We start from the raw sequence: 26,611 nt of genomic DNA, 5'->3' as shown, positions 1-26,611 counted from the left end.
CCCAGGCGCCCCATACATGTATAACTTGATAAACTTATTCTAAAATATGAAAGGAACAGCAAAGAGGTTTAAAAAAAGAAAGAAAGAAAGAAAAAAAAAGCCCACTCTTGAAAAAGAAAAGCAAAGTAAGAAACATCAACAAGATCTCAAGAAATTTTTATAGAATTAGAGTAAGGGATTATCGTATGGGTGCAGGAACAGACGAGATAGATGGAACAGATTAGAGAATCCATAAACAGGCCATGCAAATATTGATATCTGATATGACTACAAATCTGTAGGGAAACATGAGACAGTTTAGTAGGGACAGAGAACCTCGGTTCCCATATTAAAAAATGAAATAGGTCCTTAAATCGTAAAACAGAAAAATCGATTCTGGATGATTTAAGAACTTAAAAGTAAAAGCTAAAACTTTGAAATAGGAGTAGAGGGTAATGAATTTGTTATCTCTGAGGGGGATTTCTGAATCAAAATCTCAAACGTAAAAATCATTTAGTGAAAGCTTGATAAATTCGACTACATTAAAATTCAGAGTCTTTATCAAGTAGCCAAATAAAGACAAAACACAAACTGGGGAAGATATTTGCAACATGAGTAATCAATGAAAGATTACCATCCAGGAGTGCCTGGGTGGCTCAGTCAGTTAAGTGTCTGACTTCGGCTCAGGTCATGATGTCAGGATTCTGGGATTACTCCCACTGAGCATGGAGTCTCCCTCTCCCTCTGCCATCTTCCACTCCCCTACTCATGCTCTTGCTCTAGTAAAGAAAATCGTTGTTTTGGTTTTTTTTAAGTTTACTATCCAGGATATATATAGAAGTAAAAATAAATCATAGGGGCGCCTGGGTGACTTAGCTGGTTAAGCGTCTGCCTTCCGCTCAGGTCATGATCCCAGAGTCTGGGAATCGAGCCCTACTTCTGGCTCCTTGCTCAGCGGGGAATCTGCTTCTCCCTCTCCTTCTGCCTGCTTTTTCCGTGGCTTGTGCTCTCTCTCCTTCAGTCAAGTAAAAAAATAAAATTTTTAAAAAATTATAAAAAGACATGCAACTCAAAGGATTACATGAGCAAAAGCTACAAATGTCTTTGTAGACGAAAACACAATGAACCAAGAAATACATGACAATATACTCAGCTTCATTATTAATCGGCAATATAAAAGTCATCCTAATGTGATACCTTTACACTCATCAGAGTGACCAACCCCTCCCCCAAAAGCCCAGCAATTCTAAGAACATCCCAATACCACATGTTACGAAGTGAGGCAATGGGGATTCGCCCACCAGTAGTGGGATGGTAACCTGCTAGAATTTCTCAGTAGGGCAATTTAGTATTGTCTGTAAAGTTGGAGGACTAGTTCGCTCTTATTTCTGACTCCCTAGCAGTTCTGTTTTTAAGATTACCCTGGAGAAACTCTTGTGCAGGTGCATTAAAGAGAAATGCATTGAGAACCTTCACACCTTTTCCAGCCACTGTTGAGGGGAGGCGGATGGGGATGGGGGAGAAGCAAGACACAAGTTCATCTCCAGGAAAATGGATAAATTGTAGTGTATCCGTTTAACGAAGTGCTGTTTTTCAGCGGCACTATTTAATGAGCGACAACTACATTCTCACGGACATAATGTGTGCAAAAACAAGGTTATAGAATCCGTGCGATGTGATTGCATTTGTGTGAAGATTCGGAAGCATGTGAGACTAAAGCAATTGGTCAAATAAGCCTTCACTGTTACTGTATAATTTGTACTTTGTAATATCTGGTTGTTGCATGGTTCGTTAAGCTTCGGGCTAACAGAAAATTAAGCATTAACTATGGTGGCAGGGGAAAAAATCTGCGAAGTCAAAACGTTTAAAAATCCATCTACGAATTTTTAGTAAATTTCCGTGTAGGAAATTAGAGAGATCATCTTAGGCTATCTTTAAAATGCCATCGGTAACGCCGACTTCATCCTGAATTCCGTCCTCCCGCGGGCCACCCGAGCCTGAAATGAGGTCCCCTATGCGCGTTAACTGGCCGTGACACCTGTCCGAGCGCCAGGCGCCCGCTGCATGCCTAGGCCACCAAAGCGTTCTGTGTGGACGCTGTCACTGCAGAAGGCAGAGCGACATGTCCAGGGCGCAGATCTCAGCTCTGGTGTTCGGCGTCGGAGGGTTTGGAGCTCTCGTCGCGGCCACCGCCTCCAATGAGTGGAAAGTGACCACGCGAGCATCCTCGGTGATAACCGCCACTTGGGTTTACCAGGGTCTGTGGATGAACTGCGCAGGTAACGCGTTGGGTTCTTTCCATTGCCGACCGCACTTTACTATCTTCAAAGTAGAAGGTAAATATAATGGCTTTGTTTGGGGGTGCAAGTAAACTGTCACTTTTCCCCTCGCTGTGCCGAAGCGGTTGCATCCGGTCGGCTGTTAACTCTGTGAACACTGAGCATCTCAGTCAAGGGCCGGGCATGGCCTGGGAGGGTTGATGAGTCTGAACGTGGCCTGAAGGGACATAATGGTGCATTGTGCACGGCCCAGGAAAGGGGATCAGGTCATGGCTCTTCTGCAGATACCGACTGCTTTGAGTGATAGACTCCAGGGACAGGCTACAAGTGGCTGTTTTATATATCCATTCTTAAAGATTTACTTATTTATTTTAGAGAGAGAGAGTGTATGAGTGTGAGGGGAGGAGGGACAGAAGGAGAGAGAGAGAGAGAGAATTTCAAACCAACTCCCCATTGAGCCCCTGAGCACAGAGCCTGGGGCCTGATGTGGGGCTCGATCTCACCACCCTGAGATCATGACATGAGATGAAATCAAGAGTCAGCTGCTTAACCAACTGAGCCCCCCAGGCGCCCCGCAGAAATGACTGTTTTAAAAGCTCTTTTCAGTTTCATGGAGGAATCTTTTATAGACAGGTGTGTACATCTAATACACACATATATACACATGTACACACACACACACTTATCAGTAAATCCTGTGTTATCCCGTATTCCTATATTTCCTCCGCCGGCTGAGCACACGGACTTACACACATGAGCAGAAGCGTATATGAATATTCATGTACATATTTAGGGCGATCGAAGCTTATGACCGGAAGGACAGTGCTGAGGAAAGAATTCTGTTTACAGAGGGGTTTCTATTTTTCTTTAATCATATTTAATGATAACATAGCAGAGCAAGAACAATTTAAAAAGTAGCTCATGAACTTTGCCTTTTTTGTTACTTGGTTTTATTTTTTTTAAAAAATGGGTAAGCAAGCATTCATTGTTTCGCCTGTTAGAAAATCTATTACAAGTATAAGATTCTTAGAGAGGGAGTTTTTTCCTTTAAAGGCATTTTCATACCTCAGGATACCTCTAGGGAAACAACTGTTTGCTTTTATGTCGTTATAAGAATCACTATCTGCCTCTGCTTTCTGTCTATTTGATGTGTTTGCAAATCTGCCGGAAGCTGTGGGTTTATTAGGTTAAAAATCGCCCATTGATATTTTATGAAATAGAGTCTTTTCGCAACCAAATAGCAAAACTGTACTTTGGCCCCAGTAAAGAAAATGAAAGACAATGTTAACTAGGAAGTTACTAAAGCATAATGTTTTATGGGATTTTGTGTCAAGTATTCACGTCATTAGTGCGCAATTCGTGCCAAAGGATGAAGAGAGAATATTTAGTTAAAGTCAGGAGAATTCTAAAGATAAACAACGGACATGTTCAGGCTAGGAGAGCCCACTTAGGCACTCAAATAACAAACTTTCCCAAACACCCATTCAAAGAATCAGGGTTATATTTCTTATAAATATTTATATTTATATTGTAAATATTTATATTTATATATACATAGTTATATTGTAAATATCTATATTTACAAGTCCCAACTTGTAAACTTACTTTGGGCTATTTCAGAACGGCTCCTTCTCCTCTGGAAGGTTTCGCTAGGTACAAGGGGAAATTGTAGAAGGAGAGGAGGGTTGTGGGGACCACTGGTGCTGTTCTGCACATCTCTGTGGTTCTTCCTTCTCCATGGCCCCTGTGGCCCACTCCCATCTTGGGCAGCACGTAGAAGATATGTCACATGGGTAAGTGTAGTTCTTTGTTCTTTACTGGGTTCACTTTTTTTTTTAAGGAGAAAAAAAATTTTTTAAGTAATCTTCATATCCAATGTGGGGCTCGAACCCACAACCCTGAGGTCAGGAGTCACATGCTCTCCTGACTGAGCCAGCTAGGCACCCCTACTGGGTTCATCTTTTTTTTTATTTTTTTAATATTCTAAATTTTTAAATTTTTAAGTTTATTTTTTTAAGATTTTATTTATTTATTTGACAGAGATCACAAGTAGGCAGAGAGGCAGGCAGAGAGAGAGGGGGAAGCAGGCTCCCTGTTGAGCAGAGAGCCTGATGCAGGGGCTTGATCCCAGGACCCGGAGATCATGACCTGAGCCGAAGGCAGAGGCTTAACCCACTGAGCCACCCAGGCGCCCCTTTATTTTTTTAAAGGAATTTATTTATTTGAGAGAATGAGCAAGAGAGGGAACACGAGCAGGGGCAGAGGGAGGGGGACTCCTCTCCCAAACAGGGAGCCTGACGCAGGGCTCGATCCCAGGACCCTGGGATCATGACCTGTGCCAAAGAAAGACATTTAACCTACTGAGCCACCCAGGCACCCCTGGGTTCATCTTTAAAAAAAAAATATTTTGTCTTATTACCCCTTATTCTATATTCCTTAATGAAACCCAGCTATTTGAAAAATTAACGTTCAAACTTAGCTCCAAAATGGCTAAAGAACAGTGGTAGATTTCCATATGACTCCAAAAGCTGCTTCCCCAAACGCATCTTAGAAAACAGGGAGTAAGATATTCCAGTCACTATATAGTTCCCCCCTTAAAATTTTATCCACCTTGATTCTGCTTTTCTATATTAAAGATAATGTGTTCTCTATCTGCTGTGTACCCTGCATACAAGAGGTAATTTGGAAAATGTGGTCCACTGACAATGCTGTGATGAGAACATGTAAAATTAATTTAACATAATCTCTTCCCTGTTCTTCATCCTGAATCGAAATCTTTATAAAATGAACAAGTTGCTACAGAAATCTGTTTTCAACACCGGGAACACTGATTCACGTTTCCAAAGGAAACGGGGGCTCACACCGGGATTTCCTTATTCCCATGGAATCGTCGCTGCTGATTTTCCTTTACTCCTGTTGGAAAACAGAACAAGGGGGGTGTTGGGAAGGCGCGCCCGCAGGGTCTCTGACGTCACAATAATTCCAAATCGCGAACAGAACTCAGAGCCAGTGAGGAATGAAAATGGGTATATCGCGTTGTAAAATAAGGAACTACTTAAGCCTGCGATGTCAATCTGAGACAAATCTTCTTAGACTTAGGTGAGATTAGGTCTCCTCGAAGAAAGAAAAACAGAAAAGCTTTGAGCTGCCAGGGTTTTCGTTTGTTTGTTTTTGGCCTTGCTGTTACGTAACCTCACTGCCGGCGTCATACCTTCGTGCTGCGACCCCTCTCGGATGTCTCAGTACAGCCGTGGCGTTTTAGGGACTCGTGTAGGTTCATGGTGACTAGAGTCTTGAAAGATTGGCTGTGAGCCAGACGGTCTCTGACAAGAAGCATTTACAGTTACAGTGAAAAATACAGGCCTCTTGGACGATCGTTCTGTGGAATGAATTTGAGGAAAACACCCCAGGGACACTTGTGATTCTGTCCCCATTGTGGCCTGCCAGCTGCTTGACTCAATTTCAAAAGCCTGTCAGTGTCTTGAGGTACAGGACCCACCACGGGCTACATCTCTAGTTCTGTCATGTTTTGTCCTTCTCTTGTGTCACCGTTAATAGTGGAATTTCAACTCTGAAAGCCAAGTGTCTCTCCGAGGGAGGGAAGCAGTCATTTCTGACAAGGAAGGCTGGGTCCAGAAAGCATTGCTACAAGGAGTGGCACTGGGGTCACCTCGAAGACAGGGACCCAGACCATGAGGTTCTCCTTGTGCTCCTGTCACCCAGGGGGCTCTGGGTATTTGCAACATGGCTGAACAACGAAATAGTGAACGAGACAGATGGTTCCTCATGAGGGCAAAATTGTACTCACGGAGGAAGGCCAGAGTGGTGTGACTGGAGTGATTTAGGACGTGGACTCAGGCAACAAAAAAGAAGATCACTGAATTGTGATTCAGCAAACCAAACTTCAAACTCTGACTCTTTTTTTTTTTAAGATTTTATTTATTTGACAGAGAGAGAGCACAAGCGGGGGAGCAGCAGAGGGAGAAGCAGGCTCCCCACTGAGCAGGGAGCCCAACGTGGGGCCGATCCCAAGACCCTGGGATCATGACCTGAGCCAAAGGCAGACGACGCTTAACCAACTGAGCCACCCAGGCGCCCCAAACTCTGACTCTTCCATTAACTAGCTGCAAGACCTTGACTTTGCCAATGAATCTCTGTGTCCCATTCATAAATTTCTTTCTCCATAAATTGAGAGCTGGACTCCCAGAGCCCCTTGAAGTATCTTCCAACCTGAAGTTCAATTCCAGGGCTTTGCAGGGCTTCACCACCTTGCGGTAGTTCACGGAAGAATTAAAGCTGTCAAAGGCTCCTTTAATGTAATTTCTCATGAGATTAGCCCTTCTTTTTCTCCCGGTATCTATTATCTTAGCTGGCTTCCTGTGTTCCTGTTTAGAATCTTATCTGCATCTGGGTGGAGATAGGTTTAAATGACCTCAAATGACTCAGTGAGTGATGACCAAGTAGAGGTGCCAGGATTTCAGTCGAATGAAATCAAGCGCTGTTCTAGAAGCCGGCAGTCAAATGCTGACTGCCTGCAGGAGCGGGGACCTTCTCTCCTCCCTACCTGTCTCCTCTACCTCTCTCCCACCCCTGTCCCCTTAACAGCCGTGCCATAAGAATGGGGGTAAAGAGGGCACCTGGGCAGTTCAATTGGTTAAGCTTCTGCCTTCGGTTCAGGTCGTGGTCCCAGGGTCCTGGGATCGAGCCCCGCCTTGGGCTCCCAGCTCAGGGAAGAGCCTGTTTCTCCCCCTGCTGCTCCCCTGCTTGTGCTCTATGTCAATAAATAAATAAAATCTTTTTTAAAAATGGGGAGATAAAGGAATGGCATTTGCTAGAGAAGTTTTCCGTGGGTGTTTATCCTCATATAGGGAACAGCTGGGAGCCATCCGAGGTCATAACTAGATTTCTTGCTGGTTGATATGTGTGACTTAGTCTATGATTAAGTAACAGTAAACACAATGCAAACAGTGGTAATAAATAGATGAAAACTAATTGCCTTACCAGTGGGGGAAAATTGACTTCAGTAATTTAAATCCTTCCAAAATATTTCACAAAGAACACGTTTGATAGATCTCTGCACTCTTGGAAGGCATTTCCCTTTCATCTCAGGAGAAGTATCCGTTTGCTAAGATTCCGACTACTTTCTGAGATTCAGTTTCACTAGTTAAAGCTGAAGCTGGAGAGCCTGGGTGGCTCAGTCGGTTAAGGTCCTGGGATCGAGTCCCACATTGGCCTCCTGGCTTGGCAAGGAGCCTCCTTCTCCCTCTGCCTGCCGCTCCCCCTGCTTCTGCTTGCTCTCTCACTCTCTCTCTCTCTCTGACAAATGAATGAATAAACAAAATCTTTAAAAAAAAAAAGTTAATTTTAATTTTCAATATATTTTCTTGCCATAGTCCGAGTATACATAAAGTTATTTAAAATCATATAGAAAAACTTAAGTTTCATCTTTGGCAGTTTTTACCCCCCAAATAAGCCCAAGAAACATTTGACATGTTTTGGCCCCAACAAAAAAAATGACATAATTTCATATGCATACTGATGTGAGATCGGTGAATTGTATTTTCACAGTAGAATCTGGACACCATGAGCCACCATAAAATTGTCTCTATGCCAAGAGCAATGGAATGTGTAGTGCCGAAAGGTGCCCATGTTGTGGTGAAGGTGGCCCTGGAGCCAAAGCAGCCAGGATTAGACTAGAATTCTACGTCCCTAGGGTGCAGGGTGTTCCTTCATGGAAGCCCCAGAGAATTCCAAACAGTTGGTCTCCATTAATAGTCTCCCTGGGGCCAGGACCTTATCTGATCCGTCTCAGGTCGTTGGTGCCCACCACTGGGGCTGGGTCCTAGAGGTCCTCAAGAAAGGTTTGTGGATGAAACAAAAGGAAGACGTTGCTCATGGAGCTAAATTGCGACATTTAATAGATGCGGAGGGAATCTCCTCTCATGTCACCAAGCTCTGCCAAAGGGAGAAGGCCCTAGGGAGGTGCTTACATGGAGAAGAGCCGCGCATGTTTTTTATGATGAGAAGCAAGAGGCATTTTTCAAGACACATACTGATTTTTTTTTTTAAGAGATTTAATTTATTTGACAGAGAAAGTGCGAGCGCACAAGGAGGGGGAGGGGGCAGAGGCAGAATGAGAAGCAGGCTCCTTCCCTGAGCCGGGAGCCCGACACAGGGCTCGATCCCAGGACCCCGGGATCATGACCTGAGCAAAGGCAGAGGTTTAACCGACTGAGCCACCCAGGCGCCCCAAGACACATACTGATTTAGAGCCTTGCTTCTCCAAGGCTGCTTCTCCAAGACTAGCTGCACCTGCATCACTTGAGAGCTTGCTAGAAACGTGGGATCTTGGCTCTGCCACAGACCTACTGAATCAAAACCTGCATTGGAACAACATCTCCAGGTGTCTCTTATCAGATTAAAATTTTGAGAAATCCTTCCTCTTTAGGGCTTGGACTTTGGATCTAATGGACTCACTATTTACTAACTAAGGGTCTTAATGTCCCTGGGCTTCAATTTTCTTACCTGCTAGATGGTGATTAACCAAGAGAGCAGAGGCAAATGCCGTATTCAATGCCAGGCAGAAACGCTCAGCAGAGGGTAGCACTCGTCGCTGTGAGTAGGTCTTTCAGCACCGAGAGAGCTCACATCTCTATCATAGAAGGGGGGGGGGGAGGGGGTGACCATTACTTTTGTTCCATCCGTTTGCTTCCAGCCGGGACAGCTGAAGCGGCTTCCTGGGATCTGAAGCCTAAAAGACGGGAGCCTCTGAACCCCAGGTCGTATTTATGATATTGCAAAGAACACTGTGCTCACCAGACACACACTGTTTATGCTTAGGATTTGTTAGACCCTATAGGGTGAGACCAGGCTGCATTCCGAAGTCAGGTTCTCCCCACGCATGTGGGATCTGTTTGTTACGACAGTCATGGGTTGCACCTGCTGGAAATGGGGAGAAAAAGATCCACGTTCTGCTCGCCTCATTGAGGAAGAGCTGCACCAAACCAAGGCTAGGCAGCCAAAAAAAAGATAAAGATTTACTCAAATATTGCTAGCCTCGAAGACTGGGAAAAACTCTGTTGTGACAGTTTAATATATTGATTTGAATCACATTCACATTTTACAAAGTGCTTTCACATAATTACGTTTATTCAAAAGATGGCATTCTGTAGTCCCCATTATGTGGGCAAAGTAAATAGGGCTCACAAGGGAATGTATTTACAGCTTTGTGTGGTCGTCTACAGATTTTGGGGGAAAATATTCAGCATTTTGTACTAGCTCCCAAACCTGTGTTTGAGTCCCAGCTCCGCCGCTAATTTTTTTAAAGCATTTATACAGGTTTTATTGAAAATAAATCAGCTTATCGTATACTCAAATGTATGCATGACTTTCTCATAGGACTTTTTTCTTGGTCTTCTGTAGTTTTTGTTTTTGTTTTTGTTTTTCTAATAGAGCACCTCCTGCCCTCTTTAGTCCAGATTTTATAACTGCATTTAGGAAAGAGATCTAACTCTATAGCATTCTATTGCTTGGTGAAAATAGGTCATTATTGCCATTTCTGGCAGAAACGGTTGACAGGAAACAGGACAGGAAAGGATGTCATGATTCCAGAATTATATATTTTTTGTATATTTTGTATATTGTGTATTTTCCCTATGCCCTGCTGTTCAGGGAATGACCTTACAGTTAACCAGGAACTTGCCACAAATTCTTGTATGACCTTGTGTAAGTTACTGAAATTCACTTTGTTCCCCTTTCTTACCTACAGCGTGAGGAGGGTGGGATGGAGGATATCTGGTTAATACTTCAAAAGTTTGTGGAACGATCAAGAAACATAGTCCTAGTACATGAAATAGACTACTTATTTTATTATTATTTTTTAAGATTTGCTTGTTTATTTGAGGGAGAGAGAGAGAGCGTGCGAGCAGGGGGAGCATCAGAGGGCGAGGGAGAAGCAGACCCGCTGCTGAGATCATGACCTGCGCTGAAGGCAGACCCTTAACCGTCTGAGCCACTCAGACATAGACTAGAATGTTTTAAAATGTACTTGGGGGCACCTGGGTGCCTCATTGGGTTAGGTGTCTGCCTTTGGCTCAGGTCAAGATCCCAGGGTCCTGGGGTCGAGCCCCGCGTCAGGCTCCGTGTTCGACATAAGGAGTCTGCTTCTCCTTCCACTCCCCCTGCCTGTGTGCTCACACATACACTCTCTCTTTTCTCTCAAATAAGTAATAAAATCTCTTAACAAATAAATAAATAAGTAAAATGTTGGAATTTCAGTCCAGGATGGTAAGACACACAGACCTGGAACGCTGTCATGAAGGAAGAAGTTTCTAAACGCACACAGATCCCTAGAAGCAGGAGGCCGGCTCCCCACACCGGGCCACTGGGGAAGCCCCAGAGCCGGTGGGGGAGGCAGGAGTGAGAGGAAAGCCTGGCCAACGCCTTCACTGTGGTTTTCCCTGGGAAGCCTCAGCAGGGACTGGCTAGCCTGAACCACCTCAGCGGGCTCTGGGGTAGGGGCGGTCCTACATGGTCTGTACCTGGCCCAGGTGGGGAGGGAGGGATTGGGGAGACTGGGGCCCAGGAAGAGGCTCGCTGTGTGCAAGCTTGACAGACAAGGTCCTTGGCAGGTGTGGGCATTGGACGTGTTGATTTGCATTTGAAAGGTGACTTGTTCGTTAGCCCTGGGTTGGGGGGGGGCAGTCCGGGGATGCCCCAGCACAGCGTGAATACTCCGTTGGTGTTTGCACAGGTAGGGGAGCGAGGCGAGTGCTGGGTTCTCCCACATCTCCTTAAGGCTTCACTTCCTCGTCTAATCTTCAGGATTTGTTTTCTCCTGTAAATATTTTGTGTGGAAAGGGGTCAGGTTTATTCTTCACAGGGTTCACTGCTCCTCAGTCGGCTTGTTGCCCAGCGGACCCTACGTGCGATAAGTCAGCTCTCCCCAGTGTCCTCTGTCCCTGCCTTCGAAGACCTCCCCTCCCCAGGGAGACACACTCAAAGGACCCTTTCTGGGGACACCGTCTGCCGGAGCTGGTGATTTCAGAACTCCCTGCTGCTCTGCCTTTTTAGATCATTCCAGAACATTCAGAAAGCTCTACTGCTCTTAAATGAACTCGGAATAATTAAGCTGCCTTTCGGGAGCCAGCTGGTTTCCCAGTTAGGCTTTGGCCAGGTTTTTGTATGTATTACAGGAAAAATTGATTATCAAAGGTTGACAATTTGGCAAATGGCTGTGATGTCGTATTACAGCTACAAAGGAAGCCTGTAGGTCGTTAATTCAGTTATTCACTAATGAGTGCTTTCATCAAAGCATTCATTAGGTTCCTGGCACAGAATATAGGTCTGGGGACGCAGTGAGGAAAAGGACAGAAGCCTGTCCTCCGTGGGTGTGCTGACAATCATTTAGCAGACAATCAGCTCGGCGTGGTAAGTGCTATCCGGTGGTAAAGTTCAGGGAGCAGGCGGGCTTCCCAGGAGAACTAGCACGGGGTCCAGCTTGAAAGATGGGTGGAGGTTGGCCAAGGAGAGAGACGGGGAGGGCATTTCAGGCTCCGGGACTCATGCGGCTCTGCACTTATTAACTGCGTGACTCTGGGCAGAATGCTTGACCCAGGAGCTCCTCCGTCTGTACAATGGGAATAATATCATCTCCTTCAGAGGGCGGTGGTGAGAATTAAGTGAGCCCCTTTGTGTAGAGCGTGTAGAGCCGTGTCTGGCCCAGAAGGCAAAGGTCTCAGAGCAGGAGAGGACCAAGGGCCTGAGCACCCAAGGGAACGGCATTGTGTAGGGGCTCAGAGTTGTGTGGGTAGATGTGAAAAATCAGCCTGCCAGTGTCCGGGAAAGGGGAGCTTGCCAAGGGACCTTTAAACTCTATGAAGCAAGTTTCAACGTTGTCTTGGAGGAGCTGGTGGCCCGCATTTTCGAGAGCTCCTGCTGTATTTCATGTTAGAACCAGAACCAGCGGGGCAGCAGGGGAACAGGCAAGGAAGATGTTTAGAGGTAGAACTGGTAAGCCCGCAATGGGGTGACTTGTGAGGGATGAGAGGCATCAAAGACGGCCCTGAGCACCCCTTGCTGGAGACTTGATGAGCACGGACAGAAAGTTCCTTGAAGAACAGGAGGGAAGGTTAATTCCTCCTAAGGTACCATTAATAGCATGAGAATGTCAGAATGAGGAGGGCAGTAAGCACCTGCCTCCTATATTCTGTACTTAAATTGCATAGTATTGGTGTTGGGTACTATATTTTAAGGGACATGAATATAAACCACATTCGCTGATTCTTGAGGACAGTGACTTGGAGGATGAGGGGTCTTGAGTTAAATTCACATGGGCAGTTATTTTTACTTGGAAAACAAAGAGGAAGACTGTGGTCAAGGAGGGGGAGTGGGAAAGAGACAAGTAGCACCATTCGGTAAACTTTGCTATGGAAACAGATTTAGGGGCACTATGAAGAAGAAACTTCTTTGAGAGCGGCCCCAGTATGGAGGAGGTTGTCTCAGAAAGAACCGCCTAGAGGGGCGCATAGGTGGCATAGTGGGTTAAGCGTCCGACTCTGGGTCTGGGCTCAGGTCATGATCTCAGGGTTCTGAGATCAAGCCTCGTGTTGGGCTCTGCGCTCAGCGGGAGTCAGCTTGAAAGTCTCTCTCCCTCTCCCCCAACTCTTGCACACGCTCTCTCTCTTAAAAAAAAAAAAGAAGGAGAAGAAGAACTGGCTAGACGTAACCAGGGGAGTCTAATGATTCTCTGCTAAGAGGGTAGTAGAAATAATCTCAGCACTGGTTGGGAAGATAGAATAGGTCATCTCTAAAGCCATTTCCAGTTTGAAATCTGAGTTCTGTGAACGTGTCAAAAGAGAAAGAAATATTCAAGCACCAATCTTCCTGATTTGCTATTGACTTAAATACTTTTGGGCAACAGTCGGGCTCTGTGCTGGACACTTGGGAACACAGCAATAAAGAGACTTTGTCTTTGTCCTAGAAGGGAACACTGTTTAAAGTAGGAAATGTTATATATGTTGTATTAATGTTATTATATTTAAACCAATGTATTAATATATGTTAGAGTGAATTTAATGAATATATAATTCTCCATCTAAATTGATGTTTTAAATGGTCCTGAGCAAACCCAAGGGATGCCACCTAACCCTCGCCAGGGAAGGAATGACTTCTAAGTCCAGGCATAAAGCTGAGTGATGGGGGCTGGGGGATATGAGAGAGCAAGTCCTGCCTTTAATTATATTTCTTTGGATCAATAATTTTGGTTCCCATGTACCAAATATAGTCCATGTATAAAAACTAGACCAGCCATCCTGTTGGGAGACTGATTTTCTCCAGAACACAATATGTGGAATTTTGGCAAGAGAGGCAGAGGGAAATTAAGGCTGTTTTCTATCTTACTATGACCAGATGTTCTCATTTAATCCACCAGCAAATACTGAGCCAGTTTTATCTGGGAGTTTCAGCCCGCTCTGCAGGACTCCTACGACTGTCCCTACTAAACTGATTCTCTGCTGCTCGAGACCCTTCCTGGGCTCTGTGCCCTGGCTCTGCTTCGCTCAGCTCCCAGTTCCTGGAGATCAGCTGATGCCCGCTCTCCTGTTTGAACTTGGACCTCAGACCCCTCGCTTTGTTCTGCGGGCTAATGCTTGGGTTCCCGGCAGTACATCTGTCTTAGTCATGACCTTCCTGCCTGCTCATTCGAGCCTGCCTGGCTGCTCAGCCCTGACCCAACGTCTTCCCTGATCCCTAAGCCCTGGACTCAACTGATCTGCCTCCTGGTTCTGCTCCCTCACCAGAACGTGCCCTTCTCCCACCCGCTTCCCCGGGAAGAACTACAAGCTCCAAGCCGTGAGCGTTTGCGGAAAAAGGAGAAGCAGGTGGGAAGGCATGAAGCCCGAGTGCACAGCCTAGTCTGCAAACGGGAAGGCAGACAGCTGGGCGTGGCCTTGGTAGGGGGTGGAGCCACCAAGAGGGACCAGCAGACACTATTACAGAATTATCTGGGATCCATTTAGGTCACCTGGGGAAATATCCATGTTCTCCTCCTGACAACCTCTCTCCCGGATTCAAGTTAGGACTGGCGGAGTTCTGAGCCCGGCAGGTAGGCAGTGCTTTTCCCCTTGAACTTCCTATTCCGGCTGCAGCTCCTACTCTATCCGGCAGGGGGCGCGCGGGTTCTCGTGGGTGCAGTAATGGCGCCTCCGCGTTGCCCTGCTCTTCTGCTTCTGCTTTTATTAAGTCTTACTGGGAGGGGTGGGGGTGGGGGTGGGGGTGGGGGTGGGGGTCTGCCCTTGCCCGGGGCGGCGAGCCGTCCAGCCTGTGGTCCCGCCTCCACTAGAGTTCTAAAGCCGATTCCCACTAGAGGGCTCACACCACGTGGGCACCCGCGTGCGGACGCAGCTGGCCCTGCAGCTGACCACGCATCTGGACCATCCTCACCAGGCACCTCTACACATCTCTCTCTCACGCACACAGACTCACGTTCACCACGCAGGTACACACGCACGGCGACACCGTACGCCCATGCCCAACCGCAGGCCCCGCACCAAACGCCACACACCCCGCACTCAGCATGCCGGGCCCGGCACATACCGGACGCCGCGGCTAGCAGAGTCAGAGGCCGGACTTGGAGACCCAGGTCTTCACGCACAGAAATGCGGGTCCACAGGAGCGCCTGGGGGGCTCCGTTGGTTAAGCCTCCCACTCCTGATTTCGGTTCCGGTCATGGTCTTGGGGTGGTGCGATCCAGCCCTGCGTGGGGCTCTGCACTCAGTGTGGAGTCCGGTTGAGACTCTCTCTCTCTCTCTCTCTGTCCCCCCACTCTCTGCTTGCTCTTTCGCACATGGTCTTTCTCTCTCAAAAGAAAAAAAAAATGTGGATCTCCTGCGCAGAAATGGTTGAAGATTTCTGCTCCTCAACACCAGAATAAGAGGCATTTCACCCTGGAACAGGGTCAGCAGAGAAAAATTTAGTTTCTGCCCTCGTCCTTAGTGCCTGTCACAGCCCGGGAACACGAGCACCCTCCATCACACTGTCCTCTTTTTCCACTAGATGGACTCGAACCGCCTTGCCTTCTTCACATCCTCTCTGCTTGCTGAGTGTTCCCTCAGGTGAACTCTGGGGTCTGGCACACATTGAGTCCTCCATAATGACCAGTTTCTTCCTTTCCTGTCCTTCCCCGTCCCCATTCCTTTCTCCCCCACCCCATCTTTTCAGAGCGCAGACCTTGAAGCTTGACTTCTTGGCCAAATCCCAGATCTGCCCTTATTAGCTGTGTGACCTTGGTCTATTACTTAACCTCTCTGTTTCAGTTTCTGTATCTTTAAAATGAGGCTGATGACAGTATCTTCCCTGTGAGAAAGGTTAGAGGAGGTGATATATGAGTTAGCTATTATTGTCATGTGCTCCAAGCCACAATTCTAGCCTTCTATTTATTTTTTATTTTTAAATTTCATTGAAATCCTTATTTCTTTTTTTTTTCTTTTTAAAGATTTTAGTTATGTATTTCACAGGGAGAGAGAGACAGCGAGAGAGGGAGCACAAGCAGGGGGAGTGAGAGAGGGAGAAGCAGGCTTCCCACGGAGCAGGGAGCTGGATTCGGGGCTCCATCCTGGGACCCTGGGATCATGACCTGAGCTGAAGGCAGAGGCTTAATTCTAGCCTTTTAAGACTGCTTTGAATCCTGACTTGGTCATCTTCATATTAGCCACTCTCCCAGCTTAGCATCTTCTAGAAACCTGCATCCCGTGGTCTCTGTGGGATTCCTTCTGTAGAGATGAAGACACCCGCCACCCTCCCCCTGCCCCAGAATTCCAAATCTGGGAGGATGGCACAGCCTCACTTCCTTGCTCCTTCCAAACTGCTGACTCCGGGCTTTCACGGAGCCCGCCTCTTTGGAATTCCATGTCATTTCCTTTGTGTCTTCCCCATACCCTCCCCCCTCCTGACTTTCTCCCTTGTTTGGAGGAGACCACCACTCAGCTGGTCCCCTAGGCTGAAAACCTGGGGTCACAGAACGCTCGCCTGCTGCTTCTTCAGAGCCCACATCCGGTAAGTTGCCCGAGTTCTGTAGGACCCGCCTGCACCGCCCTCCTGTTCTCCTGGTGGGGAGGTGCTTCTTCTTTTTTTTTTTTTTTTTTTTTTTTAAGATTTTATTTATTTATCTGACACAGAGAGATCACAAGTAGGCAGAGAGGCAGGCAGAGAGAGAGAAGGAAGCAGGCTCCCGGCTGAGCAGAAAGCCCGACGTGGGGCTCGATCCCAGGACCCTGAGCTGAACTAGATTGGGACCAGACATTAGAGAGACATGACTTTCTGCTCTGCCGCTTGGTCTAAGCAAGGCGATCCCACACTGCCCCAGAAAACCTGCAGAGGCCGAGCTTGGCCAGCTTCATCCTGGGCTTTATCCGAGAGGAAGCGACCAGAGTTTAAAGAAGTTCCAAAACTTGCTCAATTTCACGGCTGAGGCACCAGCCGTGGCAGGATTCAAATGTCCGTCTGTGGCTCCAGAAGCCAGCGGACAGCCCACCCACCAAGGACACCTCGTGGCGGGTTCCTGGCGAGAGGAATGCCCCACAGCCGTGCTCACTCCCTTCCCAGTCTCCCTGTTGCAACCAGATTGGACTTTGTGCGTAATCTTTTTCCTCGTCTGTGACTCTGCTCATGCTGTTTGGGGCAAATGCCTTTCCTCCCTACCCCCTTCGTCCTTCTCCCTTCCATCTCGACCTCAAATGCCATCTCTCATGCAAAGCCTTTTTCATCTTCTAACCAGAAAGGACCTTTGTCTCCATCCACCCGTGTGGCACTTGGTACTTTCCTTGTGATTTTGTCTCTCTGGCTTGTGTTGCCGTTACTCATGCACTTGTCCTCTCCCACCACGAGCTTATAAACCCCCCGAAAACAGAGACTGAGCCGTGTGTCTCTATCCCTTGCCTGGAAGGGAGCCCTGCACAAAATCTCCACTGTCTAGGTGCATGCTGAAAGAGGGAATATTTTGTTGGCTTGAATGAATGGTTGCAAGCCTAGGACCACAGGGGCTGGTTCACCATCCTTGGTGCCGTAACGGAGTCTATCTGGATGGTTGCCGGGCCCACATTTCTCCTTCCTGTCTACAAGCACAGCATGGGAGAAGTTGTAAAGCATCTTAATAAACTGCTCCGAGAGATTGGGTCCAGTATGGGGTTTCGCGCTCTCAGGAATCATGCTGGCTCCTGGTGGGGGCTTCTTTCTTTAGAAAGCACTTGAACCCATCTCTTCAGTGATCTATTTTAGAATTTACCGGGGTGTTGCTACCAAGCTCACCAATGGCAATTTCTGGCATGTACCGTTTTGAAATTTGGGGCCTTTCCTTAATCCTGAGGCTTCTCTCCGGTCTTGTTTTCCTTCCTTCTAAGGTCACATCTGGCCCTTTCATTCAGATGTTCACATTATGAAAAATCTCGGGACCATTCCCAGTGTTTCTTTTGGACCGTAGAAAACGGCCTACGTTTGAAAGGTGAACTGAGAAATCAGAATGTGATAAAAATGACTCTGATCGTTCTGATCACTTGAAGGATTTTCTGTCCTCTGAGTGGTTCTGGGCTGAGTCCTCCTCTCGGTAATTAATGACTTCGAGATATGGATGTGGCTGCTGGTCTTGTCCATAAGTCATCCAGCCACGCATGACCACAGTCAGCAGAAAAAAAAAGGCCTCTCCAGCTCTCATCAGCCGGATTCCGAAGAGTGGTCAGAGCGCTGGCCACTTCTGCGGGGGCTCAAGTCTCTGTATGTTATGGGCAACGCGGTAGAAAGTGCAAGGTCGACATAACGTGCCATTCACCAAAAGCAGTCTGAATTATAAGCGCCAACCTTCTCTAGATAGCCGGGTGCCATTTGGGTTATCTGTATTACAGAACAGGTCTGAGGATGATTGCTTTGGAAAAAGTCCGGCTTTTAGGTGTCTTACTTTAAGTCAAATGGTCGCAATGAGGAGTGGAAATCGTTTTCTAACAATAAGTTATTTCCTTCCTGGGTTTTTTTTTTTTTTTTTTACCTGTCAGGATTTTGTCTTAGTCACCCGGCTCCCCGACCACACCCTGCCTCCAAGTTCACTGCCCCTCCTTAGCTTCTTAAAATACTTGGGACGATCTTTTATTACTAACTTAGCTGACGGGTCTTCTTTTCCTGTGTATAAATCTTGACTCTTCCCTTAATCGGTTTGCATGTATGCAGGTATGTATTTCTTACTCTGTAACCTCTCTTAGATCTCGTATCTTTGGTTTTATTTTTCCCATGTGTAAAAGTTATGCTCTGTACGACAGCAAGCTGTGTGGACCGATGCTATCATCTAAACGTTTATGCCCCAGTTCAAGTCAGTCCAGGCAGGAACCAGACTTTTTCAGGGGCCCCCGCTCTCCATATTTCTGACGTTTCCTGGTGATACTTGCAATGATCTCCTCAGCTACCTGCTGTTATCCTGTGTTTGCTATGCGGATATGGCTTCTAGAAGAGGCCCCCTGCATACCTCTCCCAACAACGCTGCTGAGCGTAGGCTCCTCCCACTTAGAATTCCAGGACTATGGGGAGTTTGGGGGGTAGGAAAAGAATAACTGAAACAAGATGGGATCGGGAGGGAGACAAACCATAAGAGACTCTTAGTGTCACAAAACAAACTGAGGGTGGTGGGGGGAGGGGGTTAGGGAGAGGGTGGTGGGGTTATGGACATTGGGGAGGGTATGTGCTATGGTGAGTGCTATGAAGTGTGTAAACCTGGCAATTCACAGACCTGTACCCCTGGCGCTAATAATACATTACATGTTTATTTAAAAAACTAAAAAAAAAATATTAAAAAAAAAAAAAGAATTCCAGGGCTAGTGTTTCTCCCTCAAGGTCATATTTCCATTACTGCTGGCCTTGGCTGTCCCTGTCTCGACCCTGTCTCCTTCTCTCCTCCCTGTGTTACTGCAGTTAGACTGTCCCAAGGATCCCAAGCCTGGTAGGAATTTCAGTTCACCTGTTGGTGAACTGTTTCCCACACTACGCGTGCTCAGCCAGGGTGGCGAAGTCAAGATAATGGTTGATGTTGGTGCCATACTGGGCCAGGACCCCGCAGTCCTCTCTGACAATTTAAAGAAGGCTTATTCTGGGACCAGGTCATGGCCTCAGGCTCCTCTCTCTCTCTCTCTCTCCCTTCCCACCCTTTTTGGGGATTGATTGCAGGCTGGGAAGGAAAATGGTGCCCGTTCTGCAGTCTGGCTTCATCTTAGAGGTTCAGGGGCGATGGTAGTAGAGGGACGGTGTGGGCATGTGGACAGACAAGAGGGGATATAGGGATGTAAGGAGGCTGTCAGGTGCCAGTTCCTTTCAGAAAACTCAACTCCAGTGAGAATTTGGGATGTGAATAGGTATTGATGGCAAAGATGTTATCCAGCTCTGTATGCACTATGTGATTTTCTTTTTTTTTTTTATTTTAAAGATTTGATTTATTTATTTGACAGACAGAGATCACAAGTAGGCAGAGAGGCAGGCAGAGAGAGAGGAGAAAGCAGGCTCTCCAGTGAGCAGAGAGCCCGACACGGGGCTCGATCCCAGGACCCTGAGACCTGAGCTGAAGGCAGAGGCTTAACCCACTGAGCCACCCAGGTGCCCCTGCACTATGTGATTTTCAAGTGCAAAGGGATATTTGGGGGGCAGGTGTGATGCCTAATTCCATCCCCCCCCCCCACAATAAAAGTTTGAATTCTAAGCCTTCAACTTCAGTTAAAAAAAAAAAAAAGTCCTTTTACAGAAATCCCTGGCTAGTTGATTTTTTCTGCCGGTGGGACTTTCCTGCTGTCTCTGCCGTTTGCTCTGAACTGCCTAGTCCCTGGAGCCACCCAAGAAGTTGAATATTCTTTGAGGCACAAGGAGGGCTCAGTCAGTTAAGCAACTGACTCTTGGTTTCGGCTCAGGTCATGATCTCAGGGTTGTGAGATCGAGCCCCGAATCGGGCTCCACACTCAGTGGGGGGTCTGCTTGAGATTCTCTCTCTGCCTCTCCCTCTGTCCCTCTCCCACTATGATAAATAAACATACCTTAAACAAGTTGAATCTTCCCATTTCTGGAGGCTTTGATGATTCCTGGGCTCCCCCTATCTTCCATACGTCCTTTTGTGATTCTTGGGCCTGGGTTCCGTGCTGGTTCCCGGGAAATAGACCACAGGCCCCCACTCAGGCAAGCAGTGGCCTCATTAATGTTAGAAAGGTACCTTCTTTCTCCCTGCCAGGGGCCAGCAAAGCCAAGGGGCTCCAAGGACATGGTTCCCTTGATTTCCTCTGCCTTGGGCCTCCGCTAGTTCTCATCTCAGCCTGTGATCTCCTAGGACACCTGCTCCCCTCCCCCATGCTTTCACTTCTTTGCTGTATTTGACAATAATTCTGACTATTAAAGGAATGGTGCCACAATTTTTTGTGCTCTTCACAGTACAATGACTATAGAAATGACAAGCTCTTAAGTTTGATCTGCGTTTTTAACCTCTTCTCCATCATTTTCTTAAGACTAGAAAATAAAAACGACGAACTAAGCCTTGGTTTGTAGCATTTGCCAATGTCAGTGGTATAAATGTATACATACTCCTCTTAGGGCAGTTTCAAGCTACCTACAGGACGTCCCTGAACACAGAGTTGGGAAGATACAAACGCTGGCACACAGTTGTGTGGATATAACAGACCTAAAAGCCTCAAGTGCATAGAGAATGATTTAGGAAGAAGAGTTTTTAGTATTTCAATATAATTTATTTCATTGTATGTTCAATATAATTTATTTGTCTTCAACATAATTTATTTCATTGTATGTTCACATATTTCTTTCTTCTTTTTCTTTTAATGGCTGTGTTTCAAAACAGGCATGCAAAATTCCTGAAAATGTAACAACTGGCTCTCAGAGCTGGTATGAACCATTCCAAGTCAGCCCCAGCATAGGGCTGGTTACAGGTGCATGTGTTCTAGCTCGCCTGCTAGACCGCAGATCCAGGAAGGCAGGTTCCAGCCTCTAATTGCCTTTGTTTTTCCTTCAGTGTCTTACACGTGTCGGATACAATATAACAACAGGGAAGCCAGCGAGAGAAAATATGCCTCCTCCTTTGATTCAGCCTCATAGGTGACCAGACTTTTCCTATGGCTCCAGCTTCAGACAAGTCTCTCTTATCCCTAGTATATTCACTTCGTTTCTCCTGCTACATTTTAACTTCTTAAAGCTTGGAACTCAATCTTACTCGTGGTCCTGGACCGCCGGACTGTAGGCCATGTAGACTTCATCATTTCTTGATCTTTTCAACGGTGGAGAGTTCACCTTTGTCCAGTCAAAATTCACCTCACTGGCTGGGGGTCTTTCAGATTCTTCCCTGCCCCGACAGCCCGCTAGTTCTGTGTTTCACATTTGGGAAGTATCTGTTCCCTTCTCTTCTCACCTTTCCTCAGACTCCTTTCTTAGAACTAAGATCGTGTTCTCCTTGAGAGCTTGGACCTTTATTCTTTTTATCTTTATAATTCCAACAAGTAACAGAGTACCAGAAGAACAAGTCAGATCCCATGCAAAGTGCTGGATGGATGGGTGGATGGATGGGTGGGTGGGTGGATGGATGGGTGGATGGATGGATGGATGGGTGGATGGATGGATGGATGGATGGAGAGCACTGAGGGGATGTCAGAGCTCACCAGAGTCACTGATGAAGCAAGGAGTTTCTCTCTTTTTGGTCTTTAGCACTGGATCCAATATGTCTCTTAGCCAGTGCAGGAGAAACATTAAACTATTCATTCATTCAACAATAGTCATCGTTCAAGGCACTGGAGATGCAGCAGGAAACAAGACAAAGTCTTTGTCCTCATGGAGCTTAGGTTCTAGTAGGCACAGGAGGACACGAGGAGGGTGCAGTGGGCTGAATGTTTGTGTCCCCCCCCACCCCCAAATTCATATGTGGAATCCGAACCCCCAGTGTGATGGTATTCGGAGGTCAGACCTTTGAAAGGTGCTTAGTGAAGAGATTTGAAGGGATTGGTGCCCTTATGCGCCAGCAGCTCTCTGCTTTCCTCCATGTGAGCAGTCTGCAAAGTGGAGGAAAATTCTCACCAGACCCGACCGTGCTGGCTCCCTGACCTCAGAATTCCATCCCTTAGGACGATGAGATATTTCTGTTTACAATCCATCCTGCCCATGGCGCTTGGTTAAAGCGGTGGGAACGGACTAAGACATGGGGACAGCAGAACAGCCCGTTACATGCCATGTAGGTCCTAATCATCCTGTCCGCGTGGGTGTTTGCCCGCCTTCCCTACCTTAACCTTTTGGCAACATTCCATCATGGCCTTTTGCTTTCCGTACTGTGTTTCACTGAATCTTGAAGAACTACAGTCTGGCAAACAAGGAGCCAAGTTTGGGGCAGTGATGGATTAAATAGAGATTTTCTCAATATATTTCAGAACTATTTCAGAACATTTGGTTCTCCTGGTCCATTAGTCTTTACTGAAGGAAATTCTTCCTAAAGCTACATAGGGCTCGTGGCAATGCTCAAAGGAAAATATACTTATTCTACTGTACTAAGGGTGATTTCCTATGGCCCCTAATGGAAACATATGCCTTAAACATTCTTTTCTGTAGCCTGCTTTGGCGAGTGGCCATGGATTCAATCCAACCAAACACACATAACCCACCCCGCGATGCCATGTGATCTGTTAGCCTTTTCCCCTCACAGAATAGTCAACATCTTCTTAAAGGTGTAAGGAAATTGTTCATGTCTATTTCTTTTTTTTTTTTTTTAAGATTTTATTTATCTATTTGACAGGCAGAGATCACAAGTAGGCAGAGAGGCAGGCAGAGAGAGAGGAGGAAGCAGGCTCCCCACTGAGCAGAGAGCCTGATGCAGGACTCGATTCCAGGACCCTGGGATCATGACCTAAGCTGAAGGCAGAGGCTTTAACCCACTGAGCCACCCAGGCGCCCCTGTTCATGTCTATTTCTTTGTGAAGTTTTTTTTTTTTTGGAAGTTTTTGATTAGATTAAACACCAATATACGTTGAATTTAAACTGTCTAATGGTAAATTTTTAATAAAAAATAAAATTCTAAGCTTCTGGAAGACAGAAACAGCCACTTATTTTCCTCCCTCTACTTCTCTAGCTCAGAGTGTGGCAAAAATAAGGGCTCTGTAAGTTCATTTGTTGGATGAATGAATTTATTTATTCATGAATAAATTCTTTATTCATGAATGAACCTATTTATTCACTCATTACTTTTCTTCCTTTCCTTGCATTTTATCTGCTGTTTTCTTTATTCTTTTGACTCAGTAATACTTTTCATATCATTTTCAATAAGGGAGTTGAATAAATTCATATTGACCTGAATTGAAAAGAGAAATGGAAACAGACAGAAAATATTTAGCAAATTGGACCAAACCTCTCCCAGGGAGTTGCAAATTAATCCAGTGAAATGTTCCGGATGTTTTGGATGAGGGAATTCTCTCCCAGACAGGTTACACTCTCTCACTAACCTCGGGTCTGGTTGAAGGAAGATCCCTCTAATCCAAAACATCCTGCAACTTTAATTTAATTATGAAACAACATGTTGTGCCAGTGAAGTTGGACTTCAAGATGACTTGTAGAAAGTCTCTGGTTTGATACTTAAAACAGATGCCATTTAACACAATCGAAAGGACGGCGTCAGGCCAGACTGTCTGAGACAGGTGCAAACAAGCTAGAGGAGGCTGCTTTTAACATGGTGTTAGGAGCGATGAAAGTGTGTGTCATCTGGGGTTAAACTTTAATTTCACATCCTTTAAATATAAACTACACTTGCTGGTAGGCAGACCATCTAGCAGGTGGATCATCTAGCCATCTCTACTCACTTGCCGTACTTTTTTGGTGGGGGCAGGGCAGGGGGCGGTGGGGGGAGAATTCCAAGCAGGCTCCACGGCCAGCACGGAGCCCCAGGCGGGGCTCGATCTCACGATGCTGAGGTCATGACCAGAGCCCAAATCAAGAGTCAGCTGTTTAACAAACTGAGCCACCCAGGCACCCCTCGATTGCCTTACTTTTTGAAATGCAACTTGTTTTTAGGTTCTGCCAACTCTTTTTTCTTATCTTTGACGTTTCTCTAAGTGTCTGAAATTTGAAGGCAGGACAGAAGCAGAAGGGCAAGCATGCAAACATAGAGCAGAGGTCCGCGCTTGCCAGCCATGCAGAGGCCCGACCAGGCCACAGACAGCAGGCCCCAAACCAAACACTTCATATTCCTGCACAGAAACTCGTCCTGTGTTTGTGCTGCCGTACACCTGCTCCTGGCTCTCGGGAGCACTTCAGTGTACCCATCTTGTCCAGCTCTATTGTTGGCATTTGTGTGTTTGCCTATTTCTTTTTTTTTTTTTTTTAAGATTTATTTATTTATTTGTCCGAGAAAGAGAGAGCACAAGCAGGGGGAGCAGGAGGCAGAAGCAGAGGGAGAAGCAGGCTCCCCACTGAGCAGGGAGCCTGATGCAGGGCTCAATCCCAGGACTCTGGGATCATGACCTGAGCAAAGGCAGCTGCTTAACAGACTGAGTCACCCAGGTGTCCCACGTTTGCCTACTTCCCGAGGAAGACTCCATCTGGAACCTGGAATAGGATGGCAGATTCGCTGGGATTACTCTGGTTTCCTGCTTAAATAGGGGCTTAAAACATATTTGTTGAGCTAGATTAAATCCTTATAGTTTCACAAAACTTAACAAAATCTGCTTCTGATGAAACCACCACCCTGTGCATTCTGGAGTTAGTTTTGAGGCAAATGGATCCTCTTCTTCTAAAAGGACAGCTGTGCAGTTCAGGGAAGACCAAAACAAAGATGTCTGGGGCTTTTTAAAAGTGTTTTGCACATTTTTTTTTTAAGATTTTTATTTATTTATTTGACAGACAGAGACCACAAGTAGGCAGAGAGGCGGGGGGGGGGGGGAAGCAGGCTCCCTGCTGTGCAGAGAGCCCGATGCGGGGCTCGATCCCAGGACCCTGAGATCATGACCTGAGCCGAAGGCAGAAGTTTTAACCCACGGAGCCACCCAGGCGCCCCCATTTTTTAAAAAGATTTTATTTTTAAAATTTTTTAAAATTTTATTTTAAATTTTTTAAAATTTTTAATGTAATCTCTACCCCGAATGTGGGGCTTGAACTCATGACCCCCGAGATCAAGAGTGGCGTGCTCCACGACTGAGCACCCCTCTGTATGTCCTCCATAACTTTCCTGACCTTGTACTTGGTCGAACGCATACGGATGTAGGGGGATTTCCTGTTGCTGCCACTGTTTGTTCGGTTCTCCTCTGGCTTCAAATACTCTGCAGGTGGGAATTACCCTGGTTCCCCCTAGTTACCACATATCATTTTGGGGCCCTCCATTTTCCTGGGAATGCCACTCGCCTGGAATTGGAATGGTTTCCCAATAAAAATCCCTCCCAAACAGGAAAGGTAGCCTGGATTTGTAGTCCTGGTCTCTGACCGTTTTCTCTCCTGATGACCTCATAGGAAGCCAAGCTCCCTAGACTGATGCCATTAATGCAGACTATTCATGAAGATCTCTCTCATCTCATAAGGGTCTGATAAAAATGGGACAGTGTATGAGTTAGCCATGGTCAGAAAATCACTGTGTAACAAACCACCACAGATCCTCTTGGTCAACAACCATAAAGATTTATTTTCTGCATCTGTGAAGTTTAGCTGGTCTAAGCTGGGCTCAGTGGGACGGCTCTGCTGATCTCGGCTGGGGATCTCACGCATCTGGGGGTCTCCTGCGGGTTGGCTGATATTAGGTGGGATTGGTTAAGGTAACTTAGTTTTTCCTCTACCTGCGCACCCGCTAGGACCAGTGGGCTACCTGGGCATATCTTTTTCATGGCAAAAGCACAGCAGATGTCTGGATCCCATAGGTGCTTTTGTAAGCCTCTCCTTGCATCATGTCTTCCATTATCCTATAGTCCGAAGCAAGGCACATGATTGAACTCAGAGTGATAGGATGGAGAGATGCACTCCCCATTTTGATGAAAAGAACTGCAAAATGAGTCATCCAAGGGCTTGGGTATAAGAAGTCAAGAGCTGGAGCCACCCATGCAGCATGTCACAGTTGGAATATCATTTAGGCAGTGACTTCCATTCAGCTCCTCTCCTTTCCTGATATTTTGCACTGAACACTTTTACGTGTGGGACTTAAACTCTCTTACCCAGCTGGGCCCTTCCCCCCTCCCACAACCTTGTGAAATGGTCACAAGCTCCCCAACATTTTCATATCATCCATGATAAACATAGAAAACATTTACCCAGGCCTGGGATTTCTTGTGGGTTGGGGAAGGGAGCCAGGGGAGCTGGGGAGACCTTCACAGATGATCACA

At 46.5% G+C, this 26,611-nt stretch overlaps 1 protein-coding gene across 3 annotated transcripts in view; it reads left to right on the top strand.

The window, feature by feature from the left end:
- Window positions 1–2,101: 2,101 nt before the first annotated feature.
- Window positions 2,102–26,611, top strand: part of CLDN10 (claudin 10) — a gene marked incomplete at its 5' end in the record, with an annotated part of 119,630 nt that continues 95,120 nt past the window's right edge. For 2 of the 3 annotated variants that reach the window (XM_080798970.1, XM_080798969.1), the window contains one exon: window positions 2,102–2,315. In XM_080798970.1, coding sequence (XP_080655096.1) covers window positions 2,102–2,315 — 214 coding nt within the window. The remainder of the gene's footprint in view (window positions 2,316–26,611) is intronic. The other variant, XM_080798971.1, reaches the window with a different exon arrangement.

This window comes from Martes martes, assembly GCF_963455335.1.
Source record: "Martes martes genome assembly, chromosome: 3".
In the NCBI taxonomy this organism is placed as follows: domain Eukaryota; kingdom Metazoa; phylum Chordata; class Mammalia; order Carnivora; family Mustelidae; genus Martes; species Martes martes.
Note: the sequence above shows the minus strand (reverse complement) of the source record. Positions and strands in the feature narration are given on the sequence as shown.